The sequence below is a fragment of the Theropithecus gelada genome, chromosome 18, assembly GCF_003255815.1.
Source record: "Theropithecus gelada isolate Dixy chromosome 18, Tgel_1.0, whole genome shotgun sequence".
Taxonomy (NCBI): Eukaryota; Metazoa; Chordata; class Mammalia; order Primates; family Cercopithecidae; genus Theropithecus; species Theropithecus gelada.
In genome coordinates, this window is record NC_037686.1 from 39,623,606 (window position 1) to 39,644,705 (window position 21,100).

At 36.5% G+C, this 21,100-nt stretch overlaps 1 protein-coding gene across 2 annotated transcripts in view; it reads left to right on the forward strand.

The window, feature by feature from the left end:
• The window catches only part of MBD2 (methyl-CpG binding domain protein 2), a 71,460-nt gene that overhangs the window by 25,443 nt on the left and 24,917 nt on the right, over positions 1 to 21,100 (forward strand). For both annotated transcript variants that reach the window (XM_025365492.1, XM_025365493.1), the window contains exon 3: positions 11,162 to 11,299. In XM_025365492.1, coding sequence (XP_025221277.1) covers positions 11,162 to 11,299 — 138 coding nt within the window. The remainder of the gene's footprint in view (positions 1 to 11,161; positions 11,300 to 21,100) is intronic.

A 21,100-nucleotide genomic window follows, 5' to 3' on the forward strand; every position in this document is an offset into this window, starting at 1 on the left:
CCCAAATTGGATACATTTGAAAATAAAGAACATCATATTCTCGAGTGGAATCAGTTGTGTGTTAAGTCTGCCAGTATTTATTTCTCATGAATGATCTTGGTTTAAGGTGGTAGTATGTTATTGTGAGTATAAACACATACTTGGATAGGTATATGGCTGTATGCTAGGTTTTCAGTCACATGATCTAGAAAGTACTTGTTTTAATTATCCTCAACAATAATAAAACATTTTGTGGAGAGCTCATCTATCTTGGTGGCAATTTCTGTGTAGTTTGAGAAACTTAGTGGTGATGATAAGAATCAGATTTGGGTATATAGAATGGGGCACAGTATGGAGACTGGATTTGGGAAGGGATGAAACTAGAAGTAGGGAGAATAGTTGGGCTGTTGAAGTCTAGAAAAATAAGGATGGCCTGAATTAATCCTGTGGCAGAAAGTATGGAAAGGTGAGACTTGAGAAATTAGATAGAAGTACCTGATGGTTACAGAAAGAGAATTGATGCATGCAACAATTCTGGCTTTGGTCACTTGGGGCAGGGAGTCAGGGGATAGGGGAATAAGGGCAAGGTTTGGGGGTGGAGTGGGGAAGATCGAGTGAAAATAGTTTTGTTTCTTGGACTTCCAAAATGATCTTGGAGACCCCCAGGAATTCTCAGATCACACTTTGAAAACTCCTTTGACAGTGTTTTTGTCATTGATAATGCCCAAAATAAGGACAAACGAAGTGTATCTTGTCATTCTGTAGGCCCATGGATTAAATGAATAAATGAATCTTGTAGAGAGTAAGAGGACCTTCCAGAAAAGAAATAGGAGAATCAAGAGAATGTAGTGTTACAACAGCCTGGAAAACAAGACTTTTGTTAGAGATCAGGGAGGATAAAGACTTGTCTAGCCATTGGATTTCTAAATTATGAAGCAACTGGTGACTTTACCAGTTTCAATGGATAGAAAGAATAAGTCCTATTTAGAATTCCAGAAAGTTTCTGGGAAATGAGAGACTAGAAAAACAATGTGCCTGTTCTTTCAGATGTTTTAAAATTTTATTATTTGGTTAAGTGATTTGGGCACATAGTGAAAAGGATACTCAGTGAAAAATGTCTCCCTCTCTCCTGTCTCTCAGTCCCAGTCCTCTTCTTTAGAGGAAACTTGTTAATGAGGCTTTTTGTATGTCTGTCTAGAGCTTATATGCATTTATGAACATGTACACATACATGCATTTTTACCCCTTTCCACAAAAATGGTTGGACTACTGTCAAGAAACTTGAATGAGAAGTGGAAGAGAGAAGACAATATTCAGAAGAGAATGCATGATCAGAGAATGTTACGGTTATTTTTCCTTTAAAGGTTTAAAGAGGTCAGCTTGGAAGGAACCAGTAGGCAGAGAGGTTTCTAATCTGGGTGACCATGCCTCAGAAAGACCTCCAGGAACCTTTGAATCGTGTGCAATTTTTGTGTGTGTACATTTTATTGTTGAGACAGGGTCTCACTTTCTTGCCCAGGGGGAAGTGCAGTGGTGCATCACAGCTCACTCAGCCTTGACCTCCTGGGCTCAGGTGATCCTCCTATCTCAGCCTCCTGAGTAGCTGAGACTACAGGCGCAGGCCACCACTCCTGGCTAACGTTTTGTGTTTTTTGTGGTGACAGGATTTCACCATGTTGCATAGGCTGGTCTCAAACTCCTGAGCTCAAGCGATCCACCTGCCTTGGCTTCCAAAGTGCTAGGATTACAGGCGTGAGCCACAGCATCCAGCCTTGTGTACATTTCTCCAAGAGAGAGCTTATTTTCCTCAAATTCTCAATGGAATCTGTAACTGAAAACCACTTTTTTAAAAGCAGGAGAAGGAGCTTGGCAGAAGATGTGAGGGAGTAGGTGAAGAGCCAGGTCACTTGCTGCAGCTCAGAATAGGCATTTGTTTGACTATGGATTTTGCAGTTATTGAAGTAATGCCGTACTGGACTGACTTATTTCTGCCTGAGGTACTTCATGGCCAGTTAATTACAATCAGAGCCCTGTGATAGGACCCTTCTGATGACCAGCTCCTGGTAGGGCCTATAGTGTGGTAAGAACTGCCTCTTGGCTTCTACCTTCCTAGGATTCCTCCATCCTAACCGAAAACAAAGACTTCATTTATTCCACCAACATTCCTGACCTATGGAGAAAGTAAAATTGTTGCCAAAGTTACTGATATCATGTTTGTCAGTTATTAAAGTCTTGCTCAACGGAGTGTTTTCTGGTCTCTGTAGATAAAGTTGGGGACAGGGAAGGGGAATGAATAGGTCGTAGGTGATAAGTCTAGCATTTCTAGGCCCTAAAGTCCCTCCAAGGGATAAGTGCAGGCCACTGTTGAATACAGGTTTCTACTAATTGGATGCTGAAATCAAAAGTGGAAGTGAGGAGCAAGTAGCTGTTGTAGGATGATGCTGCTGCTGCTGATGATGATAATGATGATGCTCTAGACACGTGCCCGTGGAGATAGAAGTGGACAGATTCTAAATCTCTTTTGAAAATAGAATTTACTGGTTTTGCTGATGAGTTGTGTATAGAGCATAACAGAAAAAGAGTACTTAAGGGTGAGTTCTTGGTTTTTAGATTAAGTGAGTAGACAGAGGTGCCATTTACTGAGGTCACTTTAGGGAAATTTATGTGAGTAAATAAAATCAATTTTAAATATTCAACATTTGAGGTGCTATACAAAAACCAGAAGGAGAAGCTTTCCCCGTGGAGGGAGTAGCCAGTGTAAATTCTCTAAGGAAGGATGCACTCATCATGTGAAGACAAAAAGGCCATGTTTGCTGGAGCTTAGTGAGTGGAGGAGTATTACTAGGTGAGGTTCAAGTAGGCAAGCCTGGTAATAGGGCTGTGCCAGCCAGCATAAGGAATAGTATAGAATGCTGTCTGAGGGTTTTATGTAGGGAGAAGTATGACTGCTTTGACTGTGTATGGAAAACATAGAGTTACAGAAGTGAAAGTCGGAGACCGGTTAGGAAGCTGTTGTATTTGTCCAGGTGGGGATGATGGTGACTTGGACAGTACTGGTTTAATGAATGAAAAGGAAGAAAGGGTAAGATGTAGCAAAAGACTGTAGAACTAATTCATATTCTCTTGTTCAAAGAGCTAATTTTTCTCAAATACAGAAATATTTTTAGTAAGTGAATACATAAAGGATATTTAGCTTATATTCTTTACCTAATGAAGATAATCAGGTTATTAGCTATTAATAATAGTACTGTTCCATCCTTTTGGCTAATTTGAGTCATGTAGATATTGATTGGATAGAGATTGCTAGGAAGCAAAGAATGAACAAAAGAATGTTAGCCATGTTAGCAAATGGGCTTGCTGATGAGAATGATTTGTTCAGTATGATACCAGCTTTATTATATTATAAACTAGTGCTTCAAATGTGTCTGAGTGTGATAGAACTTTTTGAGAGGGCCTGGACTTGGCTATAGTGATAATCATGAAGGTAGATTCGGAAACAGAGTTGTCCATGATATGGCTTTAACAAGCTTTGTTTAGTATGCCCCGGTGTTAACAAAACTTTTGTAGGTCCTCAAGAGTTAAGCTAACTTGTAGGCTCCAGGTTGGCAATAGAATTAAGCCCTACAGAAAACCATTTGTGTCACTATTTCCATAGTTCTCCCAATATGTGTACATAGCTAATGCCAACTGAGAAGTAAAGGAGATGATTAATTCCATATAATAACTGTCTGAGTTTGAGTAGGACTGTTCTAGGATATCTGGTTGAAACTCTCTGGCATTTTTGATGTCTGTTAATGATCTTACATTAACTAAAGCTCCAGTAAGTTATTTTTCAAGCAGAACTCTTCAAAACTTGTTTTATTGATGAATTGTAATCATCCTTCTGTGAACAGGTGTAGTCCTTTTTAATGAGCTCAAAGTATAGTCCATCCATCCTATTAATATTTTAATATGCCATTGATCTCCTTTAAAAAAATCTTGTTCCCCACATAGGATATTAGACTAAGTAGATTTTCTGCATAAACATCATGGGTACCAGATAATTTTTTCTTTACTTTTTGTAAAAACCTATGAAGTTGCATAAATTAGTGAATATACTAGAAACCACTAAATTGTACATTTTAAAATGATGAGTTTTATGGTATGTGAATTATATTAAAAACTTATGAAGAATTGTAAGGCACTTTCCATTGTTGGCATTTGATTTTGTGGAAAGACATTCGCTATGGACTACTGTATGTATTCTCGAGCAAATCTCCAATTACTTTTTGAGAATAGCCTTGATTTGACCTAAAGGTATCACTCAGGCACACCTTTGTTTGAACCAGGGGATACCTTTATTTCTGGGAAAACTTTAACAGGTTTAATTTCTAAATTTTAATAGCATGTTCAATAACCTGTTTAGGTTAAAGAAATAACTGCTATTTATTTAGAATTTGTACCAACATGACTATATTATAAACTATAAACTTGTTTTATTAAGGGCTGAATTTTTTTCTTTTTTTAAATGACTATATATAGATGGTCCAGTCAGTGCCTGGCACATAGTAGGCACTCAATATTTGTTCAATGATCAGCTGAATGAAAGCTGCATTTGTAGCAGCAGCAGCATAACATGCATTATCTCATTTGATTTTTATAAGAATCTTATGCAGTAGCTATTATTATTCTCATTTACAGATGAGGAAACTGACCTTAGAGATACAGTCTCTGCTTCTCAAATTGGAGTATCTTTTGGGGGAGTGTGTGCGTGTATGCAAAAAACACAGAATTAAAATGACACTTGAATAATACTTGGAAGTGTCAGTTTTATTTGAACATTTTGGGTAGGTAGAGCAACATTTTTACCTTAAACATGGCTAATGTTTAAGGTAAAGTGCAAAATTTGCATGAATTTTAAAGATAAAATGAGCTAGACTTGGACCCTAGAATATGTACAATTTGAACTGTCATAAAGCTTTATTTCAAAGTCATACTGAAAAAAAGTGGTATTTACAATATTGTATAGTGTAAGTCCCTGGTGTTCAAACTATGCTGTGTGGAGGCTTTACATGATATTCATAGACATCGATGGCTTTAAAGGAATCCATTTTGATATCTTTAAATTCCATATACACTGTTTCCTTCAATTGATCTGAGAATGTAACCTGTGACAGAAGTACACATTATTTTTTCTGTAATTCTCCTTTATAGTCAACCTCCCATTTTACAGAACAGCATACTTCTCACTTGTATGCAATATTACCATGGTACAAAATGTTTGATATCATAAAGGGACAGTATGAGATACTGGATTGAGAACACGAATGACTCAGGAACAGTCAGTTCTTTCCACAAGTACAATTATTTGCTTTCAACAAAATTTAGAGGACTTTATGTAGATGTTGACTGATTTTTTAATTTTTTTGATGGTTCACTGTTACATTCTATCATGTAACTCAAAAGGAGTTCAGAGAATTTGAATGACTTGGAATAAAATTCATTCTATCTACTCATTTATGTGAACAACATTTCTCAGTGCTACATTTATGAAAAAGGGACACTAGGAATAGAATTGATGCTATAGCTTGTCCCATTCTAGCAATTAGTAATACACACTTGAGAATATAAAATTGTTTAAAAAATTATTTTCATTAAGCTACATATATATATATACACACACAATAAATTTATATATAATAATGTACTAAAAATTGTAATACTTTATTTTGGTCACATATATACTAATAATTGTAATAAACCAGAAGAAATTTGTTGTTTTATCACTAAGAGCTTTATGGTCACAGAAAGTGAAATAATTTCGTGATATATAAATGATCAGTGAAAGATTATCAAGTTTAAAATAGGAAATAACTTTGGAAATGGAATTATTCAAAGAGCAAAGGGAATGAAAATTTATAACCATTGAAGAGTTTGTTCATATATCAATAGGTAATGGTGAGTACATTTAGATTCTGTTAGATGTAACAGTGCATTATTAAAGTATTAGCATTTAAATTACTTCTGGTAAGTGCATCCTTTGCAACTGATTACATTAAAATATGAAATATTCTTGCTGACTTTAAAATGCAGGTGGGGTATATATATTTTCAAATTTCTCATAAGGGGCAGAAATACAAAATTAATTGACAACCACTGGCTTATGATACATGTTCTTCATATGCCTCTTTATTCTCTTGTATCCTTAATCACGTGAGATCACTGGAAGATTATACAATAATTAGGCCCTAGGTGCCAATAATTAGGCACCTTTACTGAGTTGTCCTTTAAGTCTTATGTTCTTGGTTTTTATGGAAAGTCACTAAAAAAGAAAAAAAACATTTGAAATCTGCTTAATATTTGTTGTGAAGTTTAGTGCCTTTATCCATTTTCTTCTAGAGTTAATACCTGGACATTTTTTGTTTTCCTCATTACTTGGTATGCGTCCTCCTTTCTGACCATGATATCTGTGTAATTGAATGTTTCTCTCTCTGCCCAGGCCCCTTGAAAATTCAGATCCACATTTGATGCTCAGCTCTAGTATCACTACTGATCTTTTCAAACAGATATCTGTTTTTTCCTTGTCCTTGATTTTCTGTTTTTAAAAATTAATTTTTGTGTATTTTGTCCTTTGGGAATGTACAAATGATATATCTCAGATACTTATTGGAAAGAGGAAGTAAAATTTTTAAAAATAAAGATTTATTTTATGTTCCTCCCCGCAACTAGGGGGATAAAATAGATCCTCAAGAACAATACTTTCAGCCTAATATACACATTATAAAATTTATTACATTTTGATTTGAGGACTAGTCTGTACATAGATTTTTCAAAAGTTGGAAACTTAGTTCTGATATTAGAATGTGTTTGCCAGTTTAATTTTGTAACAAAGAATTTCCGCTTCACTTTTTCTTATATTGAAGTTATAAGAAGATTGCGTATACATAAAAGCTTTAATCTTGTCCCATAAAAAAGTGTCTGGCTTTTAACTCCAAAGTTGATGGTAGATTGGTCCTTTAGATTCTAAACTAAACTGTAGAAAAAGACACACAACTGGGCATAAATTAATAGTGACTCAGGGCAGTCCTCAGGATAGAGGTAATAGAATTGACGGTTTCTGGGAAAACTAGTTAGTCCAGCTTTACAGATTACTCAGCTTCATGTGATACTGTTTTAGAAAACCAAATTAAAGACATTCTTTCTGTTGTCAGAGCTTCTAGGCCAGTTAAAAGGAGAAAAAATCCTAAAAACCAAAATAAGATTGAGTGAAGAATAATGCAGCATATTTTGAATAATGTCTCATTCTGTACCAGTGGGGAATGAACTGTTTCATTAGACAATGGAAGTTAGTTGTATATCTTAAGTATTTTAGCCAGGCTTTTCTTTTAATTTTCTTTATTGCACAGAAACATAAGTGAATGGAAAAACGCCCATCTTACCAGTGTAGCATCAATAGCATCAATAGTTTGACATATTCCATGCTTCCTTCCAGTCTTCATGGATTCAGGATTCATAGTTTAAAACAGTTTAGAGTAGTTCCTGCTGCCTCCAGTCATTCTTGGTAACAATGAGAATCTCACAGGTTTGAATATGTTTACTCATGCAGACAGTTGCAAATACTTCTGTGTGTCTACTGAGTAGACACGTGATGCCACCTTTGTTCTAATACCAACAGAGTATATCATTCTTTATTAAGAACAAAGTCCAGGCGCAGTGGCTCGCATCTGTAATCCCAGCACTTTGGGAGGCTCAGGCAAGCGGATCACGAGGTCAAGAGATCAAGACCATGCTGGCCAACATGGTGAAACCCCGTCTCTACTAAAAATACAAAAATTAGCTGGGTGTGGTGGTGCATACCTGTAGTCCCAGCTACTCAGGAGGCTGAGGCAGGAGAATCGCTTGAACCCAGGAGGTGGAGGTTGCAGTGAGCCAAGATCGCGCCACCGCACTCCAGCCTGGCGACAGAGCGAGACTCCATCTCAAAAACAAAAACATTAAAAGCCAAACAAGGTATCATTTAGTGATACATATTGATTATACCTAATTAGTGACAAGAAGCTCCCTCTAAGCATTTATGTGTGAAGCTGCTTAAGGACTGAATATTGCCTGTTGTCATTAATAGGTTGGATGATTTCATTTAGGGCCTCCAAATGGTCTAGATGTCATATATCAGAGGTGTTCAAACTTTCTTTGCATCACAGAATGACCAGGAGAGTATTTAAAATGCATACTCCTGAGCCTCACACTTTGTAGAGTTGGCAACCTAAGTGGTTACTTTGCAGCTTGTCAGCCAAATTTGCACATTTTATATATTTTTTGACAATCCATAAAGATAAAGCTAAATACCTTAGAAATAATAGTGTTAGAGTCATGTAAGATGAGTATATCTTTTAAAGGTAAGCAGAGACACTGGGGGAAAAATGAGATAAAGGAATGACAGGATTGCCCAATATAAACAGAGAGGAGGGCTGTGTTGTGTGGGGAGGTGTAGAGGTGAGGACACATTTAATAGTGGATCTAAAGAATACTGTAATTGTAATAGTTGTCAGATTATTGTGAGGCCTATCGTTCTAGGCATGCTGATGTTCTTCAAGTAGAGGTCACAAACTCAGTGCCTATAGGGCCCAGACAGGTAATACAAATATGAGTTGTTGAGGAATGTTGCAACAGGAGACCCTGAGGCCACTACTGGACAGCCATTTCTAACCAGTCACAGCCTATTGTTGCCAAACCAAGTCCAGTATTTCTAGATATTTCAGTTTTTAAGAGAAGCTAGAATTCTGGATTTTATATGAAAACTCTAGATTTTTAGGTGCTGACAATTTATTAAAGGCACTAAAAAATGAACACTCATCTCTGGGTTGGACTTGATTCACCTGTGATCAAGTTGCAATCTTTGTTGTAGAGCTGTGCTTCTACAGGTGTGGTCCGGGGCATAGCAGCATCAATAACACCTGAGACCTTAATAGAAATGCAAATTCCTAGGCCTTATCTCAGACCTGCCGAAAGCCCAGTGCCAGGGGTGAGACTCAGTCATCTGTGTTTTAACAAGCCCTCTGGGTGATTCTGATGCATGCTCAGGTTTGAGAACCCCTGTTTTGGAGCATGGAAGTTGACACTACAGTTTCTATGTGGGGTAGTAGTAAAGTTCATCAAATATCCTGTAAATATCAAAAATATATCAGATGTATTTTGTTTTCAGATATATGTAACTTCATCTTTTTTCCCAGAATCTCAGAAAACACAATAATTGTGTTTTCTCCCTTTTCTTTCTTGTTAAGAATATTGCAAATTAATAGCAATTCTGGTCACATTTTGACCTCATTGGAACACATCTTAGATTTTATTGATTGATTGATTAAAACTAGGTAAATAAGTTATGTGGCTTTACGAAGCTTCAGTGTTAAGTTTCCTTTAAAAGTATTAAATATAATATTCAGTAAGTCCTCACTTAATGTTGTTGATAGGTTCTCGGAAACTGACTTTTAGCCATATGATTTGTAATGAAACATATTTACTCTAGGCTAATTGATATAAACAAAAATTAAGTTCCTGTGGCATATTTCTGGTCACAAAACATCCCAAACTTCTAAATAAAGACCAAAACACTTCTAATGATAAACACTGAAATTAATGTGAGCTCTCCACACATTTAAGAAAGATTAATATAAACAAGATTATTATTCACCCACTGATTCCAGGTCAGGGTCGTGGGTGGCCAGAGCCTCTCCCAGCAACTCAGGGTACCAGGCGGGGACCCCACCCTGGACAGGACCCCTTCCCATCACAGGTTGCACTCACGCTTGCTCAGGCTGGGACCATATGGATGCACCACTGAACCTAAAGTGCACTCATCTTTGGGATGTGGGAGGAAACAGGAGTACACAGAGAAAACCCAAACAGACCTAGGGAGAACATGCCAACGTCACACAGATGGGCTTAGGCTGGGAATGGATTATTTTTTTCTCATCATTGTTATAACAAAATGACATTGAACAAAACGACATTATTCAAAGACCTACTGTATATTAAAAATAAGGAACACATCACATTTTTCTAAATTGAGTTCTGTTTGCTGGAATTAGAACTACCATTTCTACTTACCTATTTTTATATAAAAGAGGTTAATTTATGTGGTTTTATGTAAGTCTGGCCTCCTAATTGCTGATCAGGTTGTTTATATTTTAATGCCCAAGTATGCCAATATTTCCCTCCATTCTCAGAATGTAGAAATGGTTGCTATCCTGATTGTTATCCTTAAAGTTCTTGGCCAGGTGTGGTGGCTCACACCTGTAATCCCAGCACTTTGGGAGTCTGAGGACTGCAGATTGTTTGAGTCCAGGAGTTTGAGATCAGCCTGGCAATGTAGGGAGACCCCATCTCTACAAAAAAAAATACAAAAACTTAGCCTGGTGTGCGGTGGCACGTGCCTATAGTCCCATCTACTCGGGAGGCTGAGGTGGGAGGATTGCTTGAGCCCAAGAAGTCGAGGCTGCCGTGAGCCATGATCATGCCACTGGGCGCCAGTCTGCGCAACAGAGTGAGACCCTGTCCCTAAACAAACAAACAAAACCCCAAGTTCGTTCTTTTTTTTTTTTGTATAAACCAACCTTAAACATATTTGTTCATTTAAAGTGACTAGTACCTTGCTAATCAGATACGAAATTTATGGAGAGAATTTTCTTACACTTAAAAGTATACAAAAAGCTGGCCAGGCGCGGTGGCTCATGCCTGTAATCCCAGTGCTTTGGGAGGCCGAGGCGGGCAGATCACGAGGTCAGGAGATCAAGACCATCTGGCTGACACGGTGAAACCCCGTCTCTACTAAAAATACAAAAAATTAGCTGGGCGTGGTGGCGGGCGCCTGTACTTCCAGCTACTCGGGAGGCTGAGGCAGGAGAATGGCGTAAGTAAACCCGGGAGGTGGAGCTCGCAGTGAGCCGCACTCCAGCATGAGCGACAGAGCGAGATTCCATCTCAAAAGAAAAAAAAAATGTATACAAAAAGTTTTTCATTTATTTTGAGGAAACTTCGTGCATGTGTGACGTATTAGGTGCTTCAAATGTACTTTAGAGTATTTAAAATGCTGCGATAGACTGAGAAGTTTGGAATAATTTGATTTAAAGTAATAGATATTGAATTTGTAAGAAGTCATCTGCTTGTGTTTATATAATTTTAAATAAAAATAAATTTATGTTCACAGGGTAAACCAGACTTGAATACAACATTGCCAATTAGACAAACAGCATCAATTTTCAAACAACCGGTAACCAAAGTCACAAATCATCCTAGTAATAAAGTGAAATCAGACCCTCAACGAATGAATGAACAGCCACGTCAGGTAAGGATCTAATTCTTTCTCCAATCTTATTTTTCAGAAAAATGCTGGTATTTTTACCAGACATAATTCAAATAAATTCTGGCTAAAATGGAGTGTATTTGGAAAGAAAATTGTTTTATGTCCTAGGCTATTACATGAATGCTGGAGTATGCAAAATTTAGGTAAAATATTTTTAAGAAAATATTTAATAAGTCAAGTAAGAATGAATCTAATTCATAATATGGACTAAATTTTTATGCTTTTCGTGTGGTAATATACATCAGACTTGGTTCTGCTAATCTTAGTTTTTTAAAGATTATCTTTCCAAGGATAATATTTCATAGAAGAATGAAGCATGTAGTTTGTGTTGCTTAGTTTAAAAATATTTTCTATTATTTGGAAGCTAAGACTACTTTTTATTCTGATTTCTTATTTTGTGAAATCTGTCCCACCCCTTTTGAAAAACAGAATTAGATAAACTTTGTCAATCTGGTATATTGTCCTGTGACTTCCATTTTTGTACAAATTCAATTTATTTTTCTCTTTCTTTATTGCTTCAAGCTGTATTCCACTAGAATCTTTTCTTAGAAAAAAAGCATTACCTGAAAGGCCTCCCTGCAGCCTATTAATGCCATATAGCCCGGGGAGGGAGACTGGACAAAATGCTTAAACCTTCCACGTAACCTTGCTTATTCACTCCCTAAATGTGGTCAAAAAGCCTAGGTAGTTCGTGAATTTTTAGTAGCAATTGGGGTGAGGGAGTGGAGGGAGAACCATCTGTGCGTTTTTTTCTCTCCTTTCTCTGCCTCCTCCCACCTGAGTCCAGCTAAGGATTAGAAACACTGATTTACCTACGACGGTTATCTTTTGCTCTCGTATTCCCCTTTTAGATGTCTCACTCCACCTTTTCATTTGAATTTTGTTTTTCACTAGTCCTTCAAGTGTCTCATCTCCAGACTTCATAAAGGATTGGGCCAAAACTTTCAGACAGTTGCTCTAGAAGAAACTACATAAAGAAATTCAGTTCCCACATCCTCTGTAGTGTTTTTTCCTCTTCAGGTGAGCCAGGAAAACAGAAGATATTTGGAGCCACATTGGATCAGCATCTTGCTATAGATGTCTCAAGATTTGAAGTTCTAAACTTGCTTTACTGTTGGTCCCCAAGAGATTCAACAGGGGCCATGTAAGTGTATCACATCCAACATAAAAGATGCGTACCTGCATGTGCCTTTAGCCTCTTGTCACCACTTAGGTTTTCTTTGGGCCATTCAGCTTTCTGTGTGAGGCTTTTCCCTTCTGTTTTACTACCACACCCAGTGATAGTCACAAAACCACAGGAAGTTGCAGTATATTCATTACAACAGGGAAGGAATTCTGGCATTCTGAACTTTGTCCACCTTGATAAAGCCGTTCCCTGGTTGTATTCTTTCTCAGATACTATCTAAAGTCTTGAACATCTTGTCCTTTGACTTTTTGGTGATTTAAAAATCATTTCCCCACAAAGATATTTGTTAATGGAAAATTTTGAAAGTATGTAATTGGGTAAAACAGATTTGCTTCAAAAATTCTGAAAGATAAAGAAGGTGGAATGTAATCTTTAATTAATAATATCATTCCACGTTGGAAATTTGAGTTCTTTATGAGATCAGATAGTATTTAATAGATTTGATCCTCATCTTTTCTTTGCCAAATCATTCTCAATATAGTCTATAAACCCAAATATTTTATTTAAAGATCAACTGATTAGCAAATTCTGTCCATTTTAACAGTAATTTAATTATTTTCTGCACCTAAATTCAGTCACAGTTTTAAAAAACTCTGGTAATTTTTTACTGGGTGTTTATCTGGCTATAGAGATACTGGTAACTTACAGTTTTAAAGTTGAAATAACCAGACTAGTTGCTCCTTGTTCTTTGGTATGTTGAATAGTTTTAAGTTTTCCTCCTTTTATTATGGTGTATGAGATTATTCTCAAATGAAAGGTATGTGTCCAAAAACCTAAGTTCCATCTCCTCCATCTCTCCCCAAAAAACTTATGTCATTTCAACCCAGATCTTTTGAGGGTTTAATCTTCCTTTTAGTTTGCATAGACAGGAAGTGTTTAAAATTATTTAGCAGGCCACTTCTCCAAAAGCTTTGGCTGTTTTTTACTTTATCCTTATGGTACCTGACAATTTTTGCTGGATGCTTTTGATTGTGCTAAGACATTAGTTGTCTTTCCTCTTTCTTTATCTTCAGTGTAAGAAGTGAGGTAATATTTGACCACTGTCTCACCAATAGGACTGTGCACTGGGCAGAATATGGGAAAATAGAAAAAAGACAATTTTCATGTTAACGTTTTAAAAATCATGATCTGTTATCCCAAGTTTTCCAGTTTAGATTCAGTTTGTTAGTAAAGGAAAGATGTTAGTTTTAATTCTATTTTGATATACATATGGCAGATGACTGCTAATCAGCTATTGTAATTGAGGAGATCGTTGGCACAATATACATAGGCAAAAATGATTCTTCCAATTTTGCTACCCATTACTTAGATTCATTGAATTCGGTTGGTAATATAAATTGCCAAATATTCCAATAGGAGGAGTTATTTTTATCATAGAGTAAACGAATTAGACAATGAGGTTTCTATTTTTGAGGTTTCCATAGATGTAAATGTTTTTATTCTTTATATCACATTCTTTTAATAAGATGTTCAAGATAATGATATTGTAATTCCTTTTAAAGTGTTGAATTTTGAAGGCTATAACTAGGATTAGGCTTCTGAATATTAACTAGGCTTTACTGTGAAAAGATCTGAAATGTTTAATTTAGACGAGAAGCAATCATTAAAAATAATAATTCTGTCTTTTATAACCAATATCCTATGCCCAGGTCATTTATATGGCAGCCTAATTTGAATTCTATAAAATGTATAAATTATGAAATTTTAATGTATTGATTCCTTGAAAATGCCTTAACTTTAAAAGTGCAAATTAGGGTATGTAAAGAAAAGCATTAAACAGAATTCAGTGATTTCTATAATTAAAATTATAAGGTAGTGATGGAATTTGTAAAACCTGGTTATAATAGGGTAGTAGCCAGCCATCTTTGTATATAGCATCAGTGTATTTGATGATTGCTTGTCTTTTATTTAGATTAAAAAGACCCCTGTAGTGGGGAGGAGGGAACTCTGCTAATTACCAGACTATTATCCCAAACAGTAATCACTGAAATATCATTATTCAGCTAGGTGCATAAAACACATCTCAAGATCTTTTTAGTGTAATTGAGTTGTAATTTTTTGCTGGTAACAATGCCTTTCCTAGTTTACCCCCTTTATAATATGAAGAACTACCATTTCTGTTTCTTATTTCTTTACTGCTGTCATCTTTGATACTATCTGGTCTCTTGATTCCTTCTTTTTCTCTTTTAGCGTCAAACCAAAGAAGCTTCATCTTTGAACTATTACTTCTTCCTTTTAATTATTAGATTATAGAGGGATAAAAGGCTTTTGTGTTTTTGACAGTCTTTGAATATTAATTACATTTCTTACAGAATATTCACTTTTTTGTAGGAGTAATTGTTTAACAGTAAAGAAGCAGATTTGAATCTTCTACTTGATCTTAGATATTTTTTTCCTTTTATTTCATTTTGCCAATTCTCCTTGCAAGGATATGAAACTTTCCTTTACCTACTTCTCTAGAAGCCAGCCTTTTCTTTTAGAAGGAATGTTTTAAAATGTATTAGAAGAAACTTTCCTGGTTGAAGATAAATTTTTTAAATGTGCCGTTTAAAGTCACTGTGTATGAAAAGTGTATGAAATAGTTCAACTTTCAGCTGCTAAAACCCAGAGGGTTACTATTTCAGGCATTCTAGCAACATTTTCTTGTTTCTAATCTCTAACAGTTATTTCTAGTATAGTCTCATTATAATGTTCTTAATGATTGACAAATAGATAAGCTAAAGCACAGAGTCTCGTGGTGGATATATTCCTTTGCTCTGGACAGAAAAATTGCCTCGGCAGAGAAAATAGAGGATGTGTCCTATAACACTTAAAAATATTACTCTGGGTACTGTTGGGAAGATGCCATATACAAAGTGCCAAAGGAATAGTAGAGTAGTACAGGCAAGTGCTATAGGTGTTTAAGAAAAGTGAGGTTACTGTTGCTAGGAGGCTTGAGGAAATCTTTAGAAAAGGCATGAAACATATGCTGGACATATTTTTAAAATGTAAAAAATATTGTGTAACAATATTTTATAATGTTTCCTTGGGCTAGATTCCCAGAAATATAATTAGTGTGAATATTTACATTTTTGATACATACCAGCAAATTGATTCCAAAGGGTTGTACCAAATTAAAAGACTATCAAGAAGTTATATACTTTCCAGTTTCAGCCTACCTTCTGTAGCAGCAGTCCCCAACCTTTTTGGCACCAGGGACTGGTTTTGTGGAAGACAATTTTTCCATGGACCAGGTGAAGGGGTGGGGAGTGGTTTTGGGATGATTTTTATGAGGAGCATGCAACCTAGATCCTTCACATGCACAGATCACAATAGGGTTCGTGCCCCATGAGAATTTAATGCTGCCTCTGATTGGGCAGAAGGTGGAGCCCAGGCGGTAATGCTTACCTCCTGCTGTGCTGCCCAGCTCCTAACAGGCCACGGACTGCTACCTGTCTGTGGCCTGGGGGTTGGGGACTCTTTTCCTATAGCTTTGACTATTATTAGTTGTTTTTTTTTTGTGTGTGTGGGGCGGGTGGGGGGGGGGAGTAATTCAGTAATTTAAAAGGGTATTTTATTTTAAATTTAGAGGCATTTGTGTTAAATTTTAAACATAAGAAACGTTTAGAGCTTTTTAAACTAGGGAGTAGCTTTTATATTACCCATCTGAACTGAACTTAAAGGTATCTCCTGGTGGCCTAAAGCTAATTCCAACACGTGTACTCTGCAGATACACTTCCTCCTTCCTTCTCAGAGACCCCATCCAATGGAATATGTCACTTACCTTTTATCTTCAACCTGTCTCTAAACTGGCTTCTTCCCAAAGCATTTAAATGTATTCAAATCCACCCCATCTTAAAAAAAATTATCCACCTCACTGCTCCCCTTTTAGCGTTTGTTCTCGTTCCTTTCTTGTTAAAGTCAAACTTCTTGGCATTGTGTGTGTGTTTACTATCTGCTTTACCTCTTACTCGTATGTTTATATCTCTGAAATAATAGCTTTTGTTCTCACTGAAACTGTTCTTATCAGGATTGCTGATGTTCCTTGTTAAACTGAATGGATAAGTTGCAGTCTTTAAATTTCTTGCCCTGCTTTAACATTAAACAATATGACTACCCCTCTTTCTGAAACATTCGCTTTCATTCTTTGACTCTGCACTTTCTTGGTTTTCCTCCATACTTTTTTTTCCTCAATCCCCTTCTTAGGTTCTTCTTTCTCTATCTGTCTTTTAAAATGTTGAGGTTCCCCAGGGAATACTATGCATTCCTTTTTGTGTGTAAACCCTCCAGGGGTGATTTCACTCATTCCCATGGCTTCAGTTATCATCCATATGTTAATGATTCCCAAATTTATATCTTCATCCTGAGCTTCAGTCGTTTGTGTCAATTCTCCTACTAACATTGTTCACTTGGAAGTCTCACCAGCACCTGTAATCTATCGCTTTATCTCTGTGAACTCCTTTGTCATCTGATCAAATCTGCCTTTTATTGGATGTGCTTTATCTCAGTGAAAGGACCACTATCCACTTGGCTGCCTAAGCTGGAAACCTGAGCATCACCCTTGACTCTTCCTATCTTTCACTCCAAGAGTCTATGTAGCCAGCAAGTCCTATTGATCCTACCTCCTGAATGTTCTCTTACTCCATTCTGAGACTAGGTAACTATCGTTCATTTCATCTCATCTCTCTGCTTTTTGTCTTTTTTTTGTTTGTTTGTTTTTGTTTTTGGAGACAGGGTCTTGCTTAGCTACCCAGGCTGGAGTGCAGTGGTGCAATCATAGCTCATTGCAGCTTCAACCTCCTGGGCTCAAGTGATGCTCCCACCTCAGCCTCCTGAGTAGCCGGGACCACAGGTGCACACCACCATGCCCGGCTAATTTTGTGTTTTCCATAGAGATGGGATTTCACTATGTTGCCCAGGGTGGTCTTGAACTCCTGGGTACAAGTACTTCTTGTCTTGTTCCCTTACTTCTCTCTTCATATTGCAGCCAGGTGTTCCTCTGGGTGATGGTCTGATAGTGTTCATAGTGTTATACTGCTGAAAACCCTTCAGTGCTTTCTGGTAGCTTTTAGGGTAAATTCAGAACTCTTTAACATGACTGCCAAGCCCTTTTGCTTACCTCTCTGGCCTCACCTTCTCTTGTTCTACACTCAAATCATATGGAACATTTTTCAGGTTTTTGCATATGCTATTCATTCACTACCCCTGACCCTTGCATACCTTGATCAGATTTCATGCTGTTTCCTTTCCATCCTTCAGCTGGCTGTTTCTTACTCATCTCTCAAGTGACATCAAGAACTTAGAAGTCACTTCTTCTGTTCAGAAAACCCCTGATTTACCAAGTTTGGATTTAGAGACCTTCCTTAGTGTTTCTTCTTTCTTCTTTTCTGATCACAAGTGTATTAGGTTATTCATTGCTTCATCCACAATTTCTCTATTATGTAAGTGCCTAATATGTAAATTTGTTGAATTAGTGAATTAAATTATTCATTCATTCAAAAATTATTTATTGAGCCTTCAACTTGTACTTTTCTAAGCAGTGGGATACTGCAGTGAACAAGACAAAGTCCCTGCTGTCGTGGAATTTTCCATCTAGTGTGAGGATAGGAAGTGAGTCAGACAAATACATGTATAGATAATGTATCATGTTGTGTTAAGTGCAATGAAAAAAACACCAGAAGAGTGAGAGAGCATGTGGTCTTCAAAAGCAGAGAAGTATGGAGGGAACATTCTAGACAGAAGTCTGTCAATTGTATGTAGTATGAGGACTGACAGGGTTAGGAGATCATTGAAGAAACTCTTACAGGAAGTTAGGGCATAAGTGATAAGGGTGTGTTTTATGCTGGTCATAAAATAATTGATGGCTGAGCATGGTGGCTCGCGCCTGTAATCCCAGCACTTTGGGAGGCTGAGGCGGGTGGATCACATGGTCAGGAGTTCAAGACCAGCCTGGCCAAGATGGTGAAACTCTGTCTCTACTAAAAATACAAAAAAAAAAAAAAAAGAAAGAAAGAAATTAGCTGGGCATGGTGGCAGGTGCCTGTAATCTCAGCTACTTGGAAGGCTGAGGCAGAGAATTGTTTGAACCTGGGAGGCAGAGGTTGCAGTGAGCCGAGATCGCACCGCTGCACTCCAGCCTGGTGACAGAGCGAGACCCTGTCTCAAAAAAATAAAAATTAAAAAATGACAAAATTTAATGACTTATCAGCTCTGCCTATATGAAGAATCTTAGAATAAAGTGTGAGAATGATGTCATTGACAGAAATATGGACATAATAAAGGGTAGCTCAATATTTTTTAAAAATAATAAAATATGAATTTGAGTAGTAGAAAATTTATACTCTTTTTTTTTCTGAGTCGGAGTCTCACTCTGTCGCCCAGGTTGGAGTGCAACAGCGCAATCTCTGACTCAATACAACCTCTGCCTCCTGGGTTCAAGCAATTCTCCTGCCTCAGCCTCCTGAGTAGCTGGGATTACAGGCACCCACCACCACACCACGCCCGGCTATTTTTGTGTTTTTAGTAGAGACAGGGTTTCACCATATTGGCCAGGTTGTCTCAAACTCCTGACCTCATGATCTGCCCGCCTAGGCCTCCCAAAGTGCTGGGATTACAGGCTTGAGCCACCGCACCCAGCCTGAAAATTTATAGTCTTAAAGTAATTGTTACATGTTGAGCTAGTAAAAGATGATGGGCTGGAGTCCAAGAGAGTCTGGAGATATGGTAAGTCTTTATGGAGGGAAGAATTGCAATGGAAACATTATATGTGAATTGTTAAAAATTAAGGAATGAGGCTAGATGCAGTGGCTCAACATCTGTAATCCCAGCACTTTGGGAGGCTGAGGCAGGCAGATTTCTTGAGGTCAGGAGTTTGAAACCAACCTGGCAACATGGTGAAAACTCATCTCTACTAAAAATGCCAAAATTAGCCGGGCATAGTGGCACACGCCTGTAGTCCCAGCTTGGGAAGCTGAGGCGTGAGAATTGCTTGAACCCAGGAGGAGGCAGTGGTTGCAGTGAGCTGAGATCAGGCCACTGCACTCCAGAGTGAGACCCTGTCTCAAAAAAAAAAAAAAAAAAAAGAAAAAAGAAAAAAAAAATTATGGAATGCATAATAGGTTGTTGGTTCATAGTTACCAATAATTATCATGTATTTTACTAGTTCATTTTAAAAACATGAAAACTGTCATGTGGAAGGATCTGTGCATTTTTTTTATTTCTCTAAGTAACATAGGAATACAGATGAAAAAAATCGAATAGTGTTTTTAAAAACTACTTCTCAAAACAGTAGTTTACTACTCCAGTTAAGTCTTCTAGTCTGTGCCAGAAACGTTTATTCGTAATTCTTATCATATCTCTTTATAATTCTCTTCATATTTCTAATTAATATACTTATTAGGCTACGTCTTTGTTAATTTTAACCGTTATTTCTTTGCTTTCCCCAAGGATAGGTGACTATATAGTTCTCTCTCTCTGCCGTCATGCTCCCAACCTAGATGTATCACAATTTTAGGTAAATAGGTTAAATAGAGTTTGCATTATTATGAATGAAAATTCTTCTGGGTAGGGTAAGTAATGCCCTGCCACTCCTTTCTGTCATAAGTCTTTGTTGTTTTTAATCTTAATAACTCTATGTTAGGTTTTCTAATATAATTACAGTTAACCTTTTCTGATTTTAAAATTTCTGCCACATGCCCATCAATAGTATTTTCTTTATGCTGCTAGGATGTAAATCTGTGGATCAACTGGGGACAATTAATATTTTTATAATATTAAGTGTTACAGTTCACAAATCTTATGTATTCCTCCATTAAAGTTTTATAGTTTTCAGTCTAGTGATCTTATGTATCTTTAATTGATTCTTAGATATTTGATGTTACTGTAAGTGGTGTCATTTATAAAATTTTTATTTTCTAATTATCTTTGGCTAATATTAGAAATAAACTGATTTTGTGTATTCACTCTGAATTCAGTTATCTTTCTAAATTATTAAGTCATCTATGATTCTTTTCGACTTTACATGTGAATAAACATGTCATCTGTCAAGGAGAGTTTTCTTTCTTTCTTTCTTTCTTTCTTTCTTTCTTTCTTTCTTTCTTTCTTTCTTTCTCTTTCTTTCTTTCTTTCTTAACAATCTTTAAACCTTTGATTTTTTGTCCTTGTTTTATTTTACTAGTAGAACTTCCAATACAACCTTGAATAGTATTGATAACAGATATTCCAGTCTCATTAGTGATACAAGGGATCATTTTTAATGTTTCTTCATTAAATGTGATACTTGCTTTTTTGTAAATATTATTTGTCAGATTAAGGAAATTTGCTTCTATTTCTATTTTACTAAGAATATTTCTTATGAATGGATATTAAATTCTATCAAATTATTTTCCTTTACCTAGTTAAGTGATCAAGTAATTTTAATTATTTATTCTGTTAATAAAGTATATCATATTGATTGGTTTATGTGATTAATTTCACTGTTTGATGTTTTTGAATGTTAAACAGATCTAGAATTCCTGGAGTAAGCCCCATGTGGTTGTAATGTTTTATCATTTTTATCAGTGTTTATAGAGTTGCTGTTATTAGGCTTAGGATGTTTTGCATTTATATTCATGATCGAA